At 36.0% G+C, this 24,990-nt stretch overlaps 1 protein-coding gene and 1 non-coding gene across 13 annotated transcripts in view; one reads left to right on the top strand and one right to left on the bottom strand.

Annotated features, from left to right (window-relative positions):
• Positions 1-24,990, bottom strand: part of PUM2 (pumilio RNA binding family member 2) — a 96,753-nt gene that overhangs the window by 6,503 nt on the left and 65,260 nt on the right. For 8 of the 12 annotated variants that reach the window (XM_040622923.1, XM_040622922.1, XM_040622927.1 and 5 more), the window contains 6 exons: positions 8,439-8,706; positions 7,385-7,514; positions 5,338-5,472; positions 1,773-1,910; positions 610-735; positions 199-320 (listed from right to left, as the gene is read on the bottom strand). In XM_040622923.1, coding sequence (XP_040478857.1) covers positions 199-320; positions 610-735; positions 1,773-1,910; positions 5,338-5,472; positions 7,385-7,514; positions 8,439-8,706 — 919 coding nt within the window. The remainder of the gene's footprint in view (positions 1-198; positions 321-609; positions 736-1,772; positions 1,911-5,337; positions 5,473-7,384; positions 7,515-8,438; positions 8,707-24,990) is intronic. The other 4 variants (XM_040622928.1, XM_040622924.1, XM_040622919.1 and 1 more) reach the window with 1 other exon arrangement.
• On the top strand, positions 4,804-4,907 carry LOC121101134. The gene has a single exon (XR_005833079.1). It is a non-coding gene; the product is annotated as a U6 spliceosomal RNA (small nuclear RNA).

The raw sequence follows: 24,990 nt of genomic DNA on the forward strand, positions 1-24,990 counted from the left end.
CAAGGAACCCAATGTGGGACTCGATCCCAGGACCCTGGGATCATGACCTGAGCCGAAGGCAGACGCTTAACCCACAGACCCACCCAGGCGTCCCAAGAAAGATTATGTTCTAATGCTATAGTCTACATTCCTTTCTTTACTAATAAAAGCCAAAGAGTTAAAAGAACTGACCCTTGGGATCAGAAAATATTGCAATACCTGGCAAATTTGTGTTGACTCAGGGCTAAGACTTTTCCTCTGATTTCAGAAACAATTTTGCTTTTGTCTTCAGGTCGACCATGTTCCAGTACATGCTGAATAACGTAATTGCCATATTGATCCTAAGTACAGATATTTAAAAATTACTTTCCTTAGGTCATTCCTTAAGAATAATGATTATTCTTTAAAAAGATGTTAATTATTTTTTCTAAAAATTTAGCAGTATATAGTCAGGAGAATATACTGGGCTTTTTGTCTTACTATGTGTTTCTACAGTGTGTTAATTTAGGAATAAATTATAATTTAGGAATAAATTATATTTCCCTAAATTTAACAATAAATAATATTTGCCTATGTTTTGAACCATTTTAAAAAATACATAAACATTTAAAACTATTAGGGAGTTTATACCTGTACCAACTGCTCTGTATGTTGGTGAAGTTCTTCTAAGATAGGTAAGGTCTGTTCTGCAGTACAATGTTCTAGGATACGCTGGATCACTCTGCAGCCATAAGGATGAGTTGAGAGTACAAACACCTTAAAACAATTGGAAGAAATACATTTCCATTATCTGACATTTTTGGAAAGTTTTATGAGGCAGACAGATTTCTGATGACATGCTGAATTAATTTAAAATAGAAGAGTGGGGAGTCACCTTCAGTATGACCACTGCCCTGTTAGTAAAGACTGGAAAGCAAGGTGATCAACTTAGGAGCTAACAGATATTTTCTCTCTCTCTTTTTGAAGATTTTATTTGTTAGAGAGAGAGAGAGAGAGAGATGGAGCACAGAAGCAGCGGGAGCAGCAAAGGGAGAGAAGCAGGCTCTCCACTGACCCGAGAGCCCAATGTGGGGCTTGATTCCAGGACTCCAGGATCCCCACCCAAGCCGAAGACTGATGCCTAACCAACTAAACCACACAGGTGCCCCTCTTTTTTTTTTTTTTAAGATTTTATTTACTTGAGAGAGAGAGAGAATGAGATAGATAGGAAGAGAGAATCTGAACCAGGCTCCGCACTGAGCATAGCCCAATGCGGGGCTCATTCCCACCTGAGCTGAAACCAAGAGTGGGATGCTTAACTGACAGCCACCCAGGTACCCCAAGAACTAACAGACATTTTGATCAAATGGCACCAAACCAGAAGATGGAGGGTATGTAATAATGAAAACAGACTGCAAGATGAGGGTAGTGCGCAATAATATAATTAGCAATTATTAATTACTACGTATTAGTTACTAATTGATATTTATTTTCTGTGTTTTACTATAGGATCTGAAGACTTCCTTCCTTTCCTTTTCCCCCCAAATTTGGAAAACACTGTTGGGTTTATAATTCTAAGAGTTGTGATCCTAAAGTAGTATTACTGAACTATTTCTACAGTTTTCAGCTTCAATAAAGTGAAGCTACCTGTTTCATAAACAGGCAGAAATCACTGCACATTTACTGTTTTGTCTCCTATGTTTGTATGACAGTATTGGGCATTACATCATCTTGTGACTTACGAAAAATGCGTTAACACTCAAATTCTAAAAGAATGCCCTGCTAACTTATCAGAAGCCAAAAATCAATCTTACTTGTCCTTTGAAAGCATCAATGATGAACTGTAGTGACTGTGGCTGAACACATTCAATACATTTTTGTACAACATGGTTTCCATTCTGATCTTTCACACATTTGAGCACATGACCATCTAGCTCCTTTACCATTTCACTCTGCAAAAAGATGACATTTAAAAAATTACCTCATCAAGCAAGATATCAGGATTAAAAATACAGAGTACAAAAGCATAGTAAAAAATTTGTTTGCACTTTTTTAGATATCAAAGTTTAAAATCTGCCCCCCCACACAGAATTCATGGTGAGAATTATCAAAACATTTCACAGGACTGTAATGTAAATGACACTTGCTGAAAAAAAAAGTAGTGATGCTAAATTTGCTGTATTTAAACAACTCTTAGCACTCTACACACCCTCTACTCATCTTCCTCAGCTGACAATATACATAATTAATTCAGAATTTTACACTTTTCCTCTACTTAGCACCCCCCCTTCCCTCAAAAAGTAATTTCTTTATAAGATTTTATTCATTCATTTCAGAGGGAGGGAGAGAGAGGGAGCATGAGTGGGGGGAAGGGCAGAGGGAGAAGCAGACTTCCCGCTGAGCAGGGAGCCAGACATGGGGCTCAATCCCAGGACCCTGGGATCACTACCTGAGCTGAAGGCAGACGCTTAACCAACTGAGCCACCCAGGCACCCCCCCAAAATAATTTTTTAATTTTGAAAAAAGGTTTATTACTTATTTAGAGCACATGCGAGTGGGGGAAGGGACGGAGGGAGAAGCAGCAATGTGGAGCTTGATCTCACAACACTGAGATCATGACCTGAGTGAAATCAAAAGGCTCAGAAACTTAACTGAGTGAGCCACCTAGACGCCTCTTTGGAAATGAATTCTTGGGAAATTTTAGATTTTTATTAATTTAAGTGGCAAAAATGACCCCTTTCATTTGTTTCTTTGCTTACTAATAAGGTTAAGCTTATTTACAGGAAGGTTTATTTACTAACTGGCATTTTCTTTTAGCAAGTAATCTTCATTTTAAAAAATAAATTTGAAAGCATTTATTAAATAAACATCTTAATCCTTAGAGAAAAATACAGGTAGCCACACGATAATCTGTGTGCCTTAGTAGTACAACAGGAAATCGTATTGTGAAGAAATGGAGTACACACGGTATCTAAAGGTATCACATTTAAAGTCTCTCTCACCCAAAGAACTCTCAAATACGTACTAACATAATTCTAGAGGAATTCTGTTAAGCCAAGATATAACACCGATGTTTAGCTATAAACTAAATAACAAAATAAAATAGCCTAAGGAATCCAAAGAACACCATTATTCATTAACAGATTCACATAAGGCTTATTCTCACTGATTCATATTTTCAAATATTAAAGACATTTCAAAGACATTTAAGTATCTTTATTATTTATTACTGAAGTATAACTGACATACCATATTAGTTTCAGGTGTGCAACATGGTGATTCAATAAAACACTACACATTGCTCACCACGAAAGGTATAGTCACCAAAAAACGTTGTTACATTACTGACTATATTCCCTATGCTGTACTTTTCATTTCCGTGACTTTTTAATTTTATAACTGAAAGTTTATCTCTTAATCCCCTTCACCTATAGCCTCCCCCACCTGCCACCCACCAACCCTCTGGCAACCAAGAGCTTATTCCCTATTTAAGAGTTTGTTGTTTGTTTCTTCTGTTTATCACATTACACAGAGGAGTGAAATGAGAGGTATTTGTCCTTCTTCTGATTTCACTTAGTGTAATGCCTTCTGTCCATCCATGTTATTGCAAATAGCAAGATCTCATTCTTTAAGATTTTATTTATTTGAGAGAGAGAAAGAGAGAGATCATGCACAGGGGGGAGGGGTAGAGGGAGAATCAGACTCCCCTCTAAGCAGGGAGCCCCACATGGGACTAGATCCCAAGACGAGAGCATGACCCGAGCCGAAGGCAGATGCTTAATGGACTGAGCCTCCCAGGTGCCCAAGATCTCATTCTTTAAAATATCTTTGAGGTACCTAAACCAGTTTGAGACTTACGGAAGAGCAGTTACGTAATCATCTACAATAATCAAAATTTGTTGATCTTTTCCACTGTGACAGATCTTCAATTATTCTAGAACTCAGAATTTCCTCCAGAAATTTCCTTCAGAAAATAATACTATTTTCTCAAATTTTTACACATATACACACATATATCCATATATATGTCATTACTGTTTTTAATTCTGGAATTTACTTTATTATACAATAATGTATGTGGGTGGAGAATCAAATGTGATCTCATTCCAAATTTACTAATGACCAATGCCTTTTAAGAAATAACTATTTCCTTTACTCTAAGTTTCATTGTAATACATAAACTAGTTATATATATACAAAATAGTATCTATTTGGGGTTACGAATTTCATTTCTAAAGTCTGCTTAATCTCCTCCAAGAACCGCACCAGTGATACTTCACATATTAAAAACCTAGCAGATCAGCATTTATCCTCATCCTCTTAATATTCTTGTCTATTTCAAGTAATTTTAAAAATTATTCTGATCAGTTATAAGAAAATTCCCAAGAACACATGACTGGAATTACATTAACCCTTTTTTAACTTAAAATAGAATTTTACTAGACTTCTTCATCCAAGATACAGTATATTCCCATTTAATTTATATGTGTTCTTTCCTCTTTATCTTAAAAACTGTGAATCTTGTTAACAGAATTCTTAGATTATTTTTCCTATTGAATGAAATTTTAAAAAACTTTATATATATAATTTTTTAAAAAGATTTTATTTATTTATTCGACAGAGATAGAGACAGCCAGCAAGAGAGGGAACACAAGCAGGGGGAGTGGGAGAGGAAGAAGCAGGCTCATAGCGGAGAAGCCCGATGTGGGGCTCGATCCCACAACACCGGGATCACGCCCTGAGCCGAAGGCAGACACTTAACCGCTGTGCCACCTAGGCGCCCCATATATATATAATTTTTAACTGGCATATAGGAATGCAACTGGTTTTAAAATTTTTATTCTTGTGCTCGCTTCGGAAGCATAAATACTAAAATGGGAATGGTACAAAGATTAGCATGGCCCCTGCACACAGATTACACACAAATCCATGAAGCGTTCCACATTTTTACATTAACTGGAATTAAAATATAACTTAAAATAAAAAGCACTCTACTCAACGAAAAATTTTTTATTCTTATGATAGAAGTGTAAGTACAATCCAAATACACTTTGGAAAAAGGAAAAGATATTCCTGATACTACAGAAAATCAAATAAGCAAGTGTAGCAAAAATATCCATCATTTAGCATTCTGCTTACCACACAGGAGGCACTCAAATATTTTCATTTAAAGATGAAAAGATGTTGAAGAAAATGAAGAGTACAGATCAAAAGATCTACTTTATGACAATTAATAATGTACTGTCTGAGACAGATTTTTAGAACTATTTTATTCTAATTGTGGAAATACTTAATGTTTCACTGTAAGATTAGCGTTAAGTAATAATAAAGTAATAATTCAAAAACCGAATAAAATACAAAAATTTTGTCTTAACTTACAATTACCTGCTGGTCAGATGAAATAGACTCTAATGCTTTCTGAATAACACGGCAGCCATACATCTGCAAGGCTAAAGGCAGAACATGACCACGAATACGAGTAGCGAGGGCTAATTTTTGATCCAAACTCCCAAACTGATGGAAAAGAAATTAATATTAATAAAAAGAACCATAATATTATTTTGTTAAACCTGAATAACCTACTGCTTGCAGCCTATTCATTCTATTTTGAAAATACCACATTTGGTAATCATGTAGGAGGATTTAGGTGAAAACTAATTAAAATAGATCCAGAGCTGCCTAAAATAACTGTATTACTTTTGGGGGGGGGGTGAAGTCTCACTATCTAAAATTTCCTTGTTACTAATACATTAACCACTTGTTATTCTTTTAAAGTAAACATCTTTAGCCTTCATTTTTAAAAAACAAAATCTCCTCATCTTTAACTTCTGAGCCATACATTCAGACCAGATAATTCTCAGGTATATTCTGATGTTAACTGTGCAGGAAACTTAAGTCAAGATACTTAGTTACAACACAGATACTTAGTTATAAACTGAAAATTAGCTAAGTCACAAAATACATGACATCTAACAAAACCAAAAAGACTGTACTATTATTAATTTCTTCACCCAATGCTTTTTATTTTCAAATATTAATTAGATTAATATTAAACTTCTCATTTAAAGTAGGCCCATATATCTTAAAACTGTTTTTGTGATAAAATACGTAGCACGAAATGTCATTTTCACTATTTTTAAGTGCATAATTCAGTGGCATTAATTATACCGACAATGTTGTACAATCATCACTACAGACCATTTCCAAATCTTCCCTGTTGCCTCAAACAAAACGCTGCATGCCTTAAGCAGTAACTCCCCACTTCCCCGAACACTTGGTGAGCCCCAATCTACTTTATGTCCCTATCAATTTGCCTATTCTAGGTATTTCGTAAATGAAACTCTATGATGTTCGTCCTTTTACATTTGGCTTATTTTACTTTGCTTCATGTTGTAGCATGTAACAGAAATCATTCCTTCTACAGCTGAATAATATTCTATTGTATGCATTTATCACATTTTGTTTATCCATTCATCAGCTGGACATTTAGGCTGTTTCTAACTTTTGGCTACTGTGAATAATGCTGAAACAAACGCTAATGTTTGAGTCCCTGTTTTCAATTCTTTTGGGTGTATTTATAGGAGTGGAACTGCTGGTTTGTATGATAATTTTCTGTGTATTTTTTAAGGAACTGCCAAACCGTTTTTCACAACAGCTACACCATTTTACATTCCTAGAACAATGTATGAGTGGTTCCAATTTCTCCACAAACACTGGTTACCTTCCACTTTTTTATTAAGCCATGCTAGCAGATGTGAAGTAGAACCTCACTGCAGTTTGGATCCGCATTTCCCTAATGACTAAGGATGTTGAGCTTCTTTTCATGTGCTGCTTACTGGCTATTTGTAGATCTTCTACGGAGAAATTTCTATTCAAGTTCTCTGTTTATTTTTCTTTTTAAGATTTTTTAAGTAATCTCTACACCCAACAGGGGGCTAGAACCTACAACCCTAATGTCAAGAGTTGCATGCTCCACTGAGCAAGCCAACCAGGCACCCCTCCTGTCCATTTTTTTAACTGGGTTGTCTTTCTGTTGTTGTGTTTTAGGAGTTCTTTATATATTCTGGATATTAAATCTTCATTAGATATGTAATTTGCAAATATTTTCTCCCAAGCTCATTCATATATATATATTTTTTCTTTCTTTTTTTTTTTTTTAAAGATTTATCTATTTCAGAGAGAGAGAGCACCAGCAGGGGGAGGAGCAGAGGGAGAAGCAGACTTCCCACTGAACACAGAACCTGACACAGGGCTCGATCCCAGAACCCTGAGACCAAGACCCGAGCTAATGGCAGACACTCAACTGATTTAACCCCCCAGGCTCATATATTTTTATATGAAAATAACTCTTACCCACCCTTCTGGACTTTTCTAAGCATTAAAAACAAACAGCTGGATAGATATACAAACATGAATGTGTGCTTACCTCAAAAAATTTCTGTATAACATAGTTTCCAAAAACATCTGTCATTAATTGATAGGCTGCTTGCAGAATTTCATTAAATACCATCTGTCGCTCAGCTGGAGTAGCTCTCTCTAGTTTTTGTTGAATGAATCTATGAAAAAAAAAATTTACCTGCCATGACAGCACATTGGAAACAAGCTTCTGTAAAAATCTCGAGTATTAAACATTCCCACATATATACACCTAAAATTATTTCCAGAAATAGTACTAATGCATTTAGTACTGTGAACAGCCAATTTAAGGCAAAAAAGACAAGTGTTATGGAGTATTTCTTTGTAACACCTTAATTTGAAATAACTACTAGTTAGGCAAAAAGTCTGGACATGAAGAGGTTTAACACTTAAGTTAGTTCTGGCTGCACTATAATCAATGAAGAAAAATTAGATTTTATTGGTTATTCACATATTTTTTCATAATATTACTAAATAATATCTAAATTTAGAGAATAAAAGAAGCTCTTACAAATAAATTCTTAGCCACTGTGAGCGATACAAGTCTGATTTGCTACTCTTAAGGAATTTTCGACCACAGGGAGATAAAATGAAAACTATAGAAGTAACAGACAATTCAAATTTAGTAAATGTGTTACAAGTGAAATGTTTCAACTTAAACCATATCACATCAAATACAGATCTATAAGGGAACACAAAAGCATTTAGCTTTCTTTTTAATTTTTTTTAAGACAAAGTCTACATCAGGGACACTTAAGTCCACAAATGTAATCAGAGCATTATTTTAAGGAAAATTAAAGTGAGTCAATGTAATAAAAATAATCCAATAAAAAGACACTGCTATATATTCATTATAAAAATATTCTCATTACAGAAAACTGAGAAACCATAAATAATTTAAAAACCTGTATTTTTGTCATTTGTCCTAATATCGGGTATTTATTTTTTAAAAACTTCCAACTTTCATGCAGATTAAATGACCCCAGTCAAGAAAAATTTATGCTCTTATGAGGCAGTAATTTTCAAAGCAAAAATACAGAGTATCATAAATGATAATCACCCACCTAGAACCATGCTGGTCTTGAGAAAACTCAACTATGTGTCCAATCAGGTCTCTAAGTTGAAGGTTTGGGAACCGGTTGTTCCTGAAATCTTCCAATAATCTACTTCGGCCAGAAGGCATAATATCAGACCTATTATACCGAAGCCGAGAAGGAGGAAAGAGCTGGCTGCTGGAGCTAAACAGACTGGAAGTGCTTGAAGCACTTCGGTATTTTGCTTCTGCTCCAGGTGCTGCAGAGATATATCGACCACTACCATTTGTCAGGCCTCCTACAACAAAGCAGCCGTGGTCAGCAAATGTTTTTGACAAGGCCATTCCTCAAATAAGAGTTAGTAAACTAAAAATTCAATCAAGAAATACTCATTCCACTAACCACTGATTCCTATATGTTGTAACAGAAAATTAAAATTGGAAGAGAAATCTCACACATTTACTTAATGTGTGTGTGGCTTTAGGATCTGGGGGAAAAAGACTAGAAAACATGAGAAAAATAAACCTGTATTTGTTCTCGGCAGTTTAATTTAAATGATAATTTTAACATCTAATGTCATACACAAAACTTTTATTTGTTCTTGGAAACTTAGTTTAAAACACAATTATACCAAGTAATGTCATACATACTAGTCTCAATATCAGAACACTGAAACCACCAACACAATTTCCAGTTTATTAACGTTAGAAATAGCTAGCAAACTCAGATTTTAAGCCACTGAACTAGAGCTGGGCTAAAATTTACTTGCAGTGTTAGTAGAACACTGAGGGCTAAATCAGTCCTTTTTTGGACTTTATAAAAAAATGCATTAAGTTGTATATGCCTCAATTAAAGAAAAACTTTTTTTTTTCCTTTTAAAGTAAACTCTATGCACAAGGTGGGGCCTGAACTCACGACCATGAGATCAAGAGCTGCATGCTCTACTGACTAAGCCAGCCAGGAGCCCTGAAAAACCATTTCTTAAAGAAGTTAACACACGGATTACTTTTTGAAGTTAAAAAAACAAACAAAAAAACCACAGTATTAAATAATAAATCCAAATTATATCTTATTTTAAAATATTTAAAACATTTTAAAGGAATACTCTCCATAAAATACGATTAGTTTACCGACAAGAAATAAACATTTATTATTCCTAGAACTTTAACCTTTATCATTTGAGACAAATAAAAGACCTCTTTAGCTTATATTCCATTCCAAACAAGGAAATTAAAGGGCAGTCAATAGAAACAAACAAAAAATACAAGCCGGAAATTGTTATTACAAATAACCATTTAAAAGTACTTGACAGTGTCCTTTTAAAAAAGAAATATGTATAGAAAACCATAAAGCGCAGATTTAGTAGCTCAGATACACAAAATCTACCATCAGCTCTATGCTATTGTATACCATCTCAACGCAGAGTAGTGTGCTCTACGCTCTATATACAATCCAGACCACAAGGCAGAGATGACGCCAAGGACACACTGTCAGTGCAAAGTTGTTAAGTTATACAGAGGCACTTAAAGGCAAAAAGTTACAGGGACAAGGAGCAGTAAGCGAGTTATAATCCTGGAGAGTGAATTGCGTTAGAACATTCCTCTTTTACTTTCAGTCCCCATTTTTCTAGCTTTTTTTTGTTGTTGAACTTCCCACCATCCAGATTATACATACTATAATTTATATGACTTTCCAGTCCCCTTTCCAATGTTAAGTGCCACAAAATTACATTCACCTACCTACATGCTAGATACCGGGCACCTAAAACAATGTCTGACAGCGCATACATAATAATATTCATGAATATTTTATGTACCATTAACTGCCTAAGGTCTGGTTCTGCACTGTCTTTCTTAAAAGTGTGTAATTTAACAAACTATTTTATACACCAAAACCACTAACATCAAATTCTCATATTCATTCAAGATCTATATAACTAAAAAGTGAAAGAATTCAGTGTTTTAATACTGTCTTAATTTCCTCAATACTCTCTTTTTAGGGGCGAGAGAGAGACAGAGACAGAGAGACAGAAAGGGAGAAAGGGGGAAAGGGAAGGGGGGAGAGAGAGAGAGAGAAAGAGAATCTTAAGCAGGCTCCACGTCCAGTGCAGAGCCCAACACAGGGTTTGATCCCACCACCCTGAGATCGTGACCCCAGCCGACTGATTTCCTTAATACTCTTAACCCTCTAGCTCCTACTATTATTTCTATTTATACAGTTCCATGAACTGTTCACTAGCCCATTCGAATCTCTAACAATTCTTCTTTTTGTAGGGTAGGGGTGCTCTGCTTATCATTCCAATCTGTTTTTACAAAAAAAAAATTATAATGTCCCATTCAAAGGCTACTTTGATGATATCACTTTACATTAAAGCATCCTGCTAGAGCACATTCTCTAAATCTTCAGCCTAATTTTCAAGTCATTATTCTGAACCTATTTCCCCACACAAATTTCCTGGTAGAACCCTAATTTAACTGTTCACTTCTCCTCCTATTATTATCTCTGCAACACTGCTTATCATTACCTCAAACATAAGGCCCAATCCTACAACCTCTTTGCCCTTAATAAACTAAAGATTTTCAATACCAAATTCAAAATACATACTTACCCCCAGGATTGACCATGCCAATTTTATTTGGTACTTCTAACATTCAACTGAAATTCCTCCCACGTGTAGATATTCTTTGATTATGTTCTATCAGCTCCCTAACACCAAACTCCTGATACACTCTTTGCCAACTTAAAAGGTCTAATAATGTTAAATTGCCTTGAGTTTAAAAAAACCTCAGAATTTCAGTTCTGGAAGTCTTAGTATTTGCATTTATAAAATTGAAAAAAATTCACTCGGGGTAGGATACCTTTCCTTCTTTACAAATTAAATAAGCATTCAAAACCCAATTCATAATATACATTAAACACTTTAAATCTAGTTATCTAAACAATGAAAGCACAGCATCCAAAACCTATTTTGGGATTGAGGGACATCTTACAAAACTGGCTTATATTCTTCAAAAATGTTGAAGTCATAAAAGACTGACAAACAGTGCAAGGTTGAAGAATAACAAAGAGCCACGACAAATGAGTGTTATATGTGAGCCCCCCTAATCAATCACCTTCCCAATCCTCACTCTCTCCCCTCCCCTCTGGCAAAGTTTAAGTTGGCTGATTTGATTGTGGTACTGTATCGTTAATTTCCTGACTTTGATAACTGTGGTTACATAAAAGAATGTCCTTATTTTCAGAAAACATACACTGATCTATTTAGAGGTAAAGGACAATGTATCTGCAACCTTAGAGTATCAAGAAAAAAAAGCTGGATGAGAGGGGAAAGGATTATGCAGAGAGGAGGAGAGAAGATGACAGGAAAAGAATGATAAAGTTAATGTGGTAAAATAACATTTGCAAAATCTGGGTAAAGGGTAAGCTGGAATGCTTTTGTATTAGTGTTACAACTTTCCCGTAAATCTGAAATTATTCCAAAATTAATTAAAAACAAACATACAAACAGGCTATCTATATTTGTACCATTACTAGTGGTAGTCTATAAGCAGACATGTTTCTGCACCAAATACGTTCAAGGGCTAACAGTGCTTCAATTCATCGCTGACATCCCCCCTTATCAATTTACCACTTCTTAATCACTACTTGGATAAGAATGTTATTGGACATGGAGATTTGTACTATAATTTCACAGATGAAGTCACTAAAGGTCCAAATGTGATATGCAGCTAGTCAGCCAGGACTCTTGGCTAGAGCTTATGACACAACAGTGTGCTACCCCTTACATGCTATTTACATAAGGATTTTTCAAGTTCATTTGTAACAACTGAGTGAAGGGAAACACCATACAAGTATCCTAGTAGAAATAATAATGATTTTATAAGTTTTCATTAATTTCCTTAAGAAGTCTGTTGTTTTGAATCCTATTATTAATCAAAACTAAAAGATTATATAATACTAAGGAAAAACACAGAAGAAAAACAATGTAACAACTGAAACCACCACATAATAAATAAACCTGACTAGTCCTTTCATGATTTTCTACCTCCCGAGGATTTGGAATGGCAGTTCCTCAACCTAGCAGACCTGTGTGTTCCTTTAAAAATACAGATTTCTGAGCCTTACTCAAGACCTACTGAATTACCCTCAGTGGGTAATTTTTACTTAAAAGAAAAAAAAATCTGAAGGTTATTCTGATAGAAGAGTTTGGAGGCTAATGAATTACAATTCAAGATAATTCAAGGTTTCATTTTATAGCAGGCTGTCAACCACTATTTCAAATAAAAATGGTAATCCTAGTAGATTTGGGGTACAGGGTACTAGTGCCTGTTTGAAGACAAGGCTCTAGAAAGCTCAAGAAATGATAAACTGACAACCAAAGATGACCAGTTAGTTGGCGCAGGCGAAGAATCGATGATATAGAGAGTGGTAGAAAAAAGTCTAAAATGAGGATAGTCTATTTTATTTTAGGACATTAATTTTAGTTACTTCTACCCTATGAACAGGTCAGCTTAGTACTTTTAGTTCAATATTTTTTCTACCATCACTTTTTAGTAGTAGTATATGAACATTTAGAGTAGATATAATAGCCACAAGTAATTTGACTTATTGATACATTTATATGAATATATTGGACTTTGGTAGGAAAATGACCTTGGAGCAGTGCTTCTCAATACGCACATGAATCACTTTGGGATACTGGTTACACGTGCCTAACTTTAAAAATTTCTCAAAGGACACTGGTCAGACCTTTGTCCTGAGTTCTGGCATCTCATTTTAAATAGGGTTTGTGTGTTCAACATAATCAGTTTCTTTACCTATTTTAGAAAGTCCACTTAATAACATAATATCCAATAAACTGATAGTATGTGCTAGACCCAGAGGGTCCATGAAGGTCTTTTTAAAAAGGCAGGAACCATTTATTGAGCATTCTTTCTTGGACACTGAAAATGTGAACTTTGCATAAAATGCTATACAGTGTTCAAACTGTACCTCCCCCAGTTTGTTTTAAGCCACTCAGCTGGGGTAATTCGCTGTAACAGTCCTGGGAAACTAACACAGATTTTGGTACTAGGAGTGAAGTGCTACTATAAAAAATGCCTAAAAATGAAGTGACTCTGGAGTTGGGAAGAATTTGGAGGTGCTTAACAAAAAGGCTAAACTGCCTTGAGAGCTTTGGCAGAAATGTGGATATTAAAGGCCAATCTGGTGAGGGCTCAGATAGATGTGAGGAGTACTTATCAAAAGCTGCTACCAGGGGCGCCTGGGTGGCACAGTGGTTAAGCGTCTGCCTTCAGCTCGGGGCGTGATCCCGGCGTTATGGGGTCAAGCCCCACATCAGGCTCTTCCGCTGTGAGTCTGCTTCTTCCTCTCCCACTCCCCCTGCTTGTGTTCCCTCTCTCGCTGGCTGTCTCTATCTCTGTCGAATAAATAAATAAAATCTTAAAAAAAAAAAAAGCTGCTACCATCTTAGAGAATACCTACGTTTGTCATGAACAATGTTGGTAGAAATATGAATCTAAAGATGCTCCAAGTGAGGTCTCAAGAAAATGAAAAACATGTTACTGGAAACGGGGAAACTAGACTGAAATGTGTTACGTTGGGTGGAAAACAGAACTGGTATGGTATGTAGCTAAGCTTTCCAAGCAACATGTTGAAGGTGTGATCTGGTTTCTCCTAGTTGCTTATGGTAAAATGAGAGAACGAGATAATTTGAAGAAGGAACTGTTAAGCAAAAGAAAACTAGCACTCGATGATCTGGAAAAATCTTAGCTTATCCAGAGAGTGCTGAGGGCACAGAGCCAACGGGTGTGGCTGGACAGTCCCTTGACATTAATGACAGACCAACAATGTTTTGAAGAATTTCTTGTCAACAGAAACATTTCCAGTCTGGCCTGAAAGGATCAGAGATGGGACAAAATGAAGAATGACTCTGAGAGCAGAGCCACAGGTGCAGAGGCTAGAGAGGTGGGGCAGCAGATCCAGAGGACAGAGCATCTAAGCCACAGATGATTACTCTCAGGCCTTGAAACAAATAGGATTTGCCCTGCTGGCTTTCAGACTTGCTTGGACTGGTTGGTAATCCTTTCATGCCTTCCAGTTTCTCCCTTTGGCAATGGGACTATCTATCCTATGCCTGTCTTACTACTGTATTTTAGAAGCAGGTAACTTGTTTTGTAGGTTTCACAGGTCCACAGATGGAGAAGAATTTTGTCCCAGGATGGACCATATTCAGGGTCTCACCTGAAAGAGAAGATGAAATTTGGACTTTTCTGAGTTATTTAGATGAGATTTTAGACTTTGAGTTGATGGGAGGATAGGTTCTGACTCCTGCGGATGCTGGTTTGGGTGAATGTATTCTGCATGTGGGCCAAACATGAATCAGGAGAGCCAGAGGGCAGCCTGCCTATACTGGGTTGAACGAGTCTCCCAGAAATATATTTCAATTCTTAACTCCTGGTACCTGTGAATTTGATTTTATCTGGAAATAGGGTCTTTACAGATGTAACCAAGTTAAAGTGAGGTCATACTGGATTAGGCTGGGCCCCTACCCAATGAACTGGTGTCCTTTTAAGAAGAGGAAAATCAGGACAGACACACACAGGGCGAATGTCACATAATGAGGTAGGCGGAGATGAGAGTGATGCATCTAATAAGCCAAGGAATGCCAAGGTTTGTCAGCAACCACCAGAAGCTAGGAAGAGGCAAGGGAGGACTGCCCTCTTTGGTCTTCAAAAGGACATGGCTCTGCCTCACCTTGATTTGATTTCTACCCTTCAGAAGTGTGAGACAATAAATTTGTGTTTGTAGTAGTTTGTTAAGGCAGCCCCAGAAAACTAATACATATGCTATCTTTTTAACAACCCCATGGGACAAGGAAATTATCTCCATTTTACTTGTGACACAACAGGCTTGGAGAAGCTAAATACCTTACTCAAGGATGCATAAGTAATAATCAGACTGAGGCATTTTTTTTTAAACCATTATGTCTCGATAATTCACTTAAAGCTTTTAGTTACATTCCGCTACACCTCATGAAGAACATTTAACACCATATGATGTTCTTAAATCTGGGATATACTACAAATCACGGGAAATAAATCACATAAAATTTTTCTAATCATTATTTACTATGTATTTCCCATATAAAGACACAAAAATTTTACTGGAAAAAGAACCGAGGCTTCAGTGAGTTTAAAAACCAATGTGATTTTTTCAAAGAAGATTTTATTTATTTATTTTTTTAGAGAGCGAGTGAATGAGCAGGGGGGAGGGGCAGTGGGAGAGGGAGAGAATCTCCAGGAGACTCTCTGCGTTCTGACTCCGGGCTTGTTCCCACAACCCTGAGATCACGATCTGAGATGAAACCAAGAATCCGATGCTCAACTGACTGAGCCACCCAGCTGCCCCAAAAACCAATGTAATTCTAGTTAAAAGCATAGTCTTCCACATCATTTTTAATAGATTTAAAAAGCAAAAAGCATGAACACAGCTGGTATGCAACCTTAAAGTTGTACATCTTACGACAATATATAAAGCAAACATTAGATGCAAACTACAAACCAAAATAACAATCTGTTGTTTACATTTCTACTGCTTGTAATTGTTTTCTAAAAGTAAGTAACCTCACCCTCTAGCCTCTAGTTAGGCGCAAACTTTCTAAAAATATAAAGAGGGAGACCGTCATGACAAAAGATAATTTGATAACCTTCCCTTGGTTCATCAAAGAGCATTTAAACAGACTTGAGTTTTTAACATATGAACTATAGTCTTCAGACTAGTATTACATCATCTCTATCACTAACTCACTTGCTGATTTCCATTATTCCAACAAAAAAGCTAGTTTTTGTTTGGTTTGACTGAACCTTAATCTTTAGTGAAAACTACCTCTCTGTTGAAAATGAGAACACTTTAAAAACTGTCTATGCCCCCAAATCCTAAGTAGTGGGGTGAACTTCACTGACTGCCTGATACAGACATGTGGGCAAAACTATCTCCCTGCACATCTCAAACCACCCTCTCAGATCTGACCTCAATTCCTCTCTTTGGTTAATACTTTTGGTGACAGTTAACAAACCATCAGGTTACATACAACATCTGCATTTCTTTTAAAATATTCCTGTTGTAATTTCATGGCCAGCTGCCCCGAATGGGGTAAATGAAAACTTTTGATACTAGACAAACATAGGCACACTACTTTTCTCTCGATGGGGTCGTTATACTCGTGGGGACAGCTGAACTGGGAAGGTACTGTGAAAGATACATTTAACCCAGAAAAACCTAGACCTAAACTCATTTCCAAAAACCAAACACAAAACCCCACAAAACACACACACACAAATAAAAATTCTGCAACTGTCATAAAACTTTTCAAAGTGCAGTATTCTGAAGAATATGATGATCCTAACACACTGATCAGGAAACACACTGACTGAACAGCCAAATAATGTTTTAATGTAAAAATCCAAGCAGAATGTAAAATCATTTTTGAAACAAGAAAGTAGCCTATGTCCAAGTATAGATTCATCAATAAAATAACAAAGAAACAAAACCCCTCAAATTTGATTACCCAAACTTTTGTTGAGATCTGAATACTCTTAAAGCTGTGGAGAAAGGCAGGCCTGGGCTTTCTTGATTCTCATCTAAAATAAACCCAGAAGTAACTCTAACTGAAGTCCAGTCTGTGGTAAATTTGGTAACCCAAAAAAACAAAAAACAAAACAAACAAAAAACCAAACAAAAAACACCCATGAAGGAAAGATGGTAATTATAATGGAGAAGACGGTGTTTTTACAAAATGGAATTAAAGTGCAATAAGGTAAGAGCATTACAATCATTACATTGTAAGTGCTGGTATACATGTCTACATTCAACACAACACTACAAACTCCATGACAGTGGGTAAGGATGGTGTCTTTATCCTTAACGAAGTATCTCTAGTCAAGCAGAGTCTGGAATGTAGGTATTCTTTATTGGGAATGAATTAAGTAAAATTTCTGATCAGAAACAAAAACTCTAAAATGGAGGTCAATAAAACTACTCACGAAAGATTAACATAAAATACGGATTAGTCTCAGTATAAATTAAGCTTATTCCTATTCTATGTAAAATATCACATGAAAAAGACCCTAGGTCATCAGTTTTCATTTAAAAATTAGTTATAAAATATTTTAAGAGATTAAGGTAAAAATAATTTTATTTGGATTAAAAGTCAATTGTTAACAAGTAAAAAACCATAAAGCAGCCAATATGCTAACATTCAAACTCATTTTTCCCACCAACTCACAATAGGCTAAATGATATTTTATCACAATTTTATTACAAATTCACAAAAATTCTAAACCTAGGGAATATTTATTTATTCAGACAGATATTAGGAAAAAAGCATTCTTTGAGAAGCAGTGTGACATACTGGAATAAGCCAGACCTGGGCTTAAGATTTTTGTTCTTTACTAACTTTGTGACTGTAAGCAAGTTATTTCTTTGAGAATAAAGCATGTGTGTGTGTGTGTGTGTGTGTGTGTGTGTGTGTGTGCGCAGTGTGTAAGAGGAGTCAAAGCTCATTTTTCTCTATTTGGATATCTAATTGCTCCAGTCCAACTTACTAAAAAGACCATCCTTCCTAAATATGCCAGAATGGCACGGTGGGCACAAATCAGGTAACAAATGAGCAGGTTTATTTCTGGATCTGCTACTCCATTCCACTGGTTTACTTATCCTTGTGCCAATAAGTTACTGTAAGTTTACAATAAATTTTGACATTAACTTGGTTCTTCAAGATTGTCTTGACTGTTCTGAGCCGTCTTTCCATTTACATTATTTAAATCAGCTTGTCAACTTCTTTAAAAAGACTGAAAAATTCTTGAGACTGCTAAATCGACACATCAACCTGAACAGAGGTGTTGTCTCTGTAACACTGTCTTTTTCAACCCCCAAACATGGTATGTTCATCCATTTATTTGTCTCCCTTAACTTTTCTTTTTTTAAAGATTTTTACTTTTTTGAGAGCGCGCGCAAGCGCACAAGCTGGGGGAGAAGGGCAGAGAGAGAAGGAGAAGCAGAGTCCTTGCTGAGCACACAGAGCCTGAGCACAGATTCTAGGGCCCTGAGATCAGGACGTGAGCCAAAGGCAGACCTTAACCAACTGAGTTACCCAGGTGCCCCAAATACTCCCAAAACTTTAAAATATGCAATGGCAAGCAGAGTTCAGATAAATAGAAGGGAAGAAGGTACAAAGAAAAAAAGGCATTAGGGAGATGGAGGACAAGGTCAAAGGTTCATATGAACACCCAAGGATCCAGGAACTATGAGTTAAAAAGTGTGAACTAGAATAAGGTCATGTGTAAATAATGAATTATTTCCTTCCAAGGTATGTCTCTCCCTGTGGGTGCTATTGGAAATTTCAGTGGGATAAAATCCTTTTTTTTTTTTTTTTTTTTTTTTGGCTATAGAAGTTTAGCATCTGGGTACTGAATATCAACAGAATCCCTACAATCACTGTGAAAGCAAAAACTGTACCTCCTCATACTTTGCATTTTAAACAAGTGCTCCAAGTGATTCTGATGCTGAACCACTGACTCAGATCATCAAGTATTTGCTAGTTCTAAACCTGAGATTGTCTTTTTTTTTTTTTTTAAAGATTTTTATTTATTTATTTGACAGAGATACAGCGACAGAGGGAACACAAGCAGGGGGAGTGGGAGAGGGAGAAGCAGGCTCCCCACTGAGCAGGCTCTGAGCAGGGAGCCTGATGCGGAGCTCGATCCCAGGACCCTGGGATCATGACCTGAGCCGAAGGCAGATGCTTAACGACTGAGCCACTCAGGCGCCCCTAAAACCTGAGATGGTCTTAATTGAATTAACTGGCGAAAACATTCTTAGTCATTATAATCACAAAGTCACAGATACTGTTATTAAAAACACAGTATCACTGTAATTCCAAACTAGAACTAAGATCAGTAACTTTGTATACAGAAATGAAACAAAATAAATTCTTCCATAATAATATAATTTTGGAATTTCCTCACAGAATATTTCATACCCATCAATAAATAAATGACTTTTAGACACACCAAAGGCTGTGAAGCTGTGCATTAATTTAACATCACCATGAAAACCTGTAAGTAATATTCTTTTGAGAGCTGGATATGCTGTCCTATAGCCAGTTTCTGAGTGGCCTGACTTATGATTAACACATATTATTTCTACTGCATGGACTAGATAATATATTTGGACTTTTTCAAGAATAACTAAAATGAGAAAAAAAGGGATCTAGAAGTTTAGTAATCTTATATACAATTAAAAAAAAATATGACCTATGCCATTGTGGGGTACACGGTTTTGGAGGCTGATTAGAATACTATTATTTATACACTTTGTAAAACTTGTTCAGTTTATTATAGAATAGAAAAACAAAAATCAAGGATAGTATCAGGAATCAAATGGTATTCTAGCCTCAATTTCATCATTTACTGGTTTGGGCAAATCTCTTGGGTTCATAAGACCTGTACTTTTCTTATCTTTAATGGCCATATTGCTCAGCCAGTCTACGTTAAGAATTAGGATGAAATGAAATAATGAATATGAAGGTGCTTTAGAAAACGATTCAAAGGCTATTCAGTTATAGGGAACCTATTAAAGAATAATAGTACTTTTAATGAAACCTTCAAAATAATTTATACTGTTTTCTGTTTTAAGGACCACATATGACACTCAGAAAAACTGCACATCGCCTTACAACCAATTTGGTCATACTTGTTTTAATTTTTAAACATTTCAAAGAGAAGGAGCTGACAAAATCTGCCAAAGTTTAGCAATTTTAATAGATGTTAACTTCTACTTAATAGGAAAAATGATCCTAACAGTTAATTTTATTCTATTTTTAATATAAAATTTTCTGCAATTAGAAAAGAAAATAGGTGGTAGGGGCGCCTGGGTGGCACAGCGGTTAAGCGTCTGCCTTCGGCTCAGGGCGTGATCCCGGCGTTATGGGATCGAGCCCCACATCAGGCTCCTCTGCTATGAGCCTGTTTCTTCCTCTCCCACTCCCCCTGCTTGTGTTCCCTCTCTCGCTGGCTGTCTCTATCTCTGTCAAATAAATAAATAAATAAATAATCTTTAATAAAAAAAAAAAAAGAAGAGAAAAGAAAAGAAAATAGGTGGGATGCCTGGGTGGCTCAGTTGGTTAAGTGTCTGCCTTCGACTCAGGTCATGATCTCAGGGTCCTGGGATGGAGCACCACGTCAGGTTTCCTGCTTAGTAGACAGTCTGTTTCTCCCTTTCTCCCTCCCTCCCCCGCCACGCTCTCGCTCTCTAATAAAATCTTAAGAGAAAGAGAGAGAAAATAGGTTATAAAATTCTTCTAATCCATAACATACATTCCATATATTATACTCCATACTAAATATAAGACATTAATGAATTGTCAGAATTGATAGCCACCTTTTAATAAACTAATTTCACTGAGCTCAAAGCTTGAATTACACTTTTTAGTACCCTTTTCTTAAGAAAAACATAAACCAGTTCAAAAATGAAGAGGTACAAGGAATAAGCCATCAGTTTGTCAAGTCCTAAGTTAAATATAAATACAGAAATGTTGCTTTATACCCAGGAAATTGCTTATCAATCTGATTACTATGAGCATAAAGGTTAGAGTAAGTCAGGAATCACTAACGTATTTTAAAAGCTAACTAGAAAAGGAAAAAGAAACAGAGAACGAAAGAATTCGTTAGCTAGCTTCAAAAAGAACAACAAAATAATATTGGAAGCATTTAATGTTTTTACACAGAGATGAAGTACCTCAAAATAAGATACTGACTTCTATCAGAGAGAATGATTAAAGAAACAACTGAAGGTAGATTTTTCTCCATCTCTACAGATCAAGATAACATGAAAAAATAATTCATTTAACGTAGAACACTTAACCTGAAGCACAGAGTATGACACTGCTCTTTGCATTTCAAGATAAAAACCATTAATTTTAAATTTCTTCTCTTTCCTTGTTCTTTCCCACTTGTTTCTGATTCCCAGTATCTTAAGTGCTACTTTTAAAAAGTTGTACTCAAATGGAAGCGAATTAATTGTAAGGGCTCCAAACGGCCAAAGATGGTACAGAGAGTGTGCGTGCACAAGCGAGTGAGAGAACACAAGTGGGGGGAGGGGGAGGGGCAGAGGGAGAGGGAAAAGCAGACTACCCAATGAACAGGGAGCCTGACACAGGGCCCAATCCCAGGACCCTGGAATCATGACCTGAGCTGAAGGCAGACACTGAACCGACTGAGCCACCCATGCACCCCAGATAGTAAAATATTAGGATCAAAGAAAGGTATAAAACTGATGTCTCTCAGACTGCAATGGACTAAAACTTATCAACTACCCTAAAAGTCATCAATTTACAAGTTATCAATGATGGTTAAAAGAACATGGGTTACATACAGAAATTGCAAGGGCATCAACTCATTCTCAAAAGTTACTTTCAAAGTTAGAAAATAAAGTTAAAGAAATCAAGCATTATCCTGACTCCTATATGAACTATATATTCCAGGGTAACTTCACAACTGATGGAAAGTTCTTTTTTATAGAAAACTTTTAGCTAATAAGTGCTGATGATATGACAGAATTAGAGTATCACCACTTTGCAACCTCTGAAAAAAAAGACAAAGATCCAAGGCTGCTACCCCATTAGGTGGATCAGGCTGACAAGCTCACAACGGAGACAACCAGAGACGTGTCTTCTGATATGGTGCAACAGAGAGAATACAGAACCCATTTTGCCAAAAACAGCAAACAACAAACAATAGTAAGACCATGCCTCTAGATTTAATTCTATTTTACAAGAAATACAGGGAATAGAGGAACACATTAAATACTACCATGGGGGAGCAATCAGCAAAGCTAGGAATGTGGAAAATCCAACAGGACAAAGTTTCTTCAACAAATAAATGGAAAGAAAAAACAGAGGAAAGGGGAATGGCTCCAGATTAAAGGACATATCAAACAAATGCAATGTATGGGGCCTTATAAGGACCCATAAAAAGACGTTTAAAAATGTCAATTAGAGAAAACAGAACAATACGACATTATTAATTTTAAAAGATGATATTGTGGGGGGCACCTGGGTGGCTCAGTCGTTAAGCGTCTGCCTTTGGCTCAGGGCGTGATCCCAGAGTCCTGGGATGGAGTCCCACATTGGGCTCCTGCTTCTTCCTCTCTCACTCCCCCCTGCTTGTGTTCCCTCTCTCATTGGCTCTCTGTCAAATAAATAAATAAAATCTTAAAAAAAAAAAAAAGATGATATTGTGGTTTTGTTTTTAAGGAATTTTATCTCTTAGAAATTTTGTACTAGGAAATGGAGGAATAAAAATTTTTCATGTTTCTGACTTCAATATATTAAAAAAACTAACCAGAAACATTTTAGTTCATAAAAAATGAACAGCCAAAACGTATCAAATGAAATATTTGTTCTTTAATGAAAAAGTGAATAGTGGCCATAAGCTGAAAATACTTACATTGATCAAAAGACAACTATTTAAAAAACGAAACATCTTTTTTGGAAAGACAGAAGCACACAATGTTGCTACTAGGCCCTTTCTGTGAATCAGACAACTAGCAAAGGGAGAGCTGGTGGGGGGGGGGGGGGGGGGGAGTGTGTCATTCAATACTTTTATAATGTAGGTATCGGGAGGACCTATCAATAACTATAATGGTTATCTGTCTGAAAATCTCACAAGACAATAACCTGGACTTATTAATTCCAACCAATTATAATGAAACTGAGAACTCCTACCTCATGATATTAATATTCTTAATATGTGAGCTGAGTAAGATTATTTCTAAAAATGGATATGCAAATTCATTTCCATAGGCATTTTCTAAATCAGCTGCCTTGATAACCTGATGCATGAAGAAATCCACCTATAGGATATACAATCTGAAGTATTTTCTTGGACCAGAGAGTCTTGTATTGTGATTCAATCAGATGAAAGCAAAGAATAGATTAATTCCATGAATACTATGTAAAGAGCAAATTTATGAAATCTATTAAATTATTCCAACCTGGTAGGATCTATATGGTCCTTGTTAACAACACTGCCAGTCATACTACAACTAAAACTAGAGGAAATTGGGAGATTACAAAAGAAAATCATCTACAGATAATTCCAATCAGAGGTTTATTAAAATATCAGATTTCCAGCTGAAGCTAAAATAAGGAGTTTAACTTTGGGTACGAAAGTATCAGGCTATAATGTAGAAATGCTGGCCCAAGTGATGATTATTTCTCATAATTGACAAGAATTTCTTCCCTAAGCATCTACACAGCTGGGTTCTTTACAGTCTGAAGAAAAATATCCTGATTGCTGTTTAATTATAGATACATCTAAAAACTCATTTATATTCTAATTTCTAAGCAAGCTATGCAGAATAATTAATGCCATCTTTACAGGCTCTAAAGCACAACATAAGCAGTAACAGTTGACAGGAATCTGACCTGGAACTTACCTATATAAGGACAGGACATGACAAATATAATTTTTAACAAATAAAACACAAAACTATTATGGAAGACCTATTCTTAGGCTTGTTATGTTCCAAATTTTGGGGTCCATTTCAAAGTTTCAAAGGCATGTCTTACACGGGGGTAGTGGGAATGAGTGGGTCTGAGTAGAAATAATAGAGATCAGGAACTGAGCAGCTCCTATGACCAAGAAAAGATGATAAATGAACGAAGGTTTCAGGCTAAAAACTGGTAAGTTTACACAAATAGTGCTGTACAGGAAATCTTAGGACCCCACCCAAATAAAGTAATAGTTGTATATATTTAATATCTACAAAAGAGCAAGGACCCAGAATTTGGGCACAGGACAGGCCTTTAAAAATCTAGGCCACTTCACACTGACATTATCTGAACAATGATCACTGCAAAAGATCCTTTTGTTACATGGACACTTATGTATTAATGAACTTTAGGAAAAAACTGCTATACCCTTATGACTGGGGGTGATCAAATATAAACACTAAACTTACATTTGCTAACAACAGCAACATTACTTTTTAAATCACAAGCTGATTTAAATCTTTCCAAGCACATAAAAATCAAAAAAAGAATCTCAGTTTTAATTAAAATTACAAAATTCAAAATCTAGTTTTAATGAAATACTTTCCTTGAAGAGACGCATTCATACACGGCCTCTGATATCCAAAATCTCTTAAAAATATTGTTAACTACATGAATAAATACTTCCTGGAGAGGGAAGGAGAGAGTAATCACCATCTCAATAATCTTGGGGTGGGGGGCAATTTTAATACACAGATAGAAAGGAAAGTTCTAAATGCTCCAAATTCAAGGGTATAATAAGCCTAAAACATTTTTTTCCCTTAAACTAATGACATATTCAAAAGTAAGCGTATATGGACCAAAACCGTAAGACTCTTAACTCACAAACATACTAAGTTCATATACCCTGATACAACCTTTGGTAAAACGGCCAGGCATTCAAAGGCCAAAGCAAAAACCATTGTACTACGCTAAATTATCTGAAGTTCAGTAACTATGTGACTCATGTTTTCCTTTAGGTGTGCAAAA

This window comes from Ursus maritimus, unplaced genomic scaffold, assembly GCF_017311325.1.
Source record: "Ursus maritimus isolate PB19 unplaced genomic scaffold, ASM1731132v1 scaffold_6, whole genome shotgun sequence".
Taxonomy (NCBI): domain Eukaryota; kingdom Metazoa; phylum Chordata; class Mammalia; order Carnivora; family Ursidae; genus Ursus; species Ursus maritimus.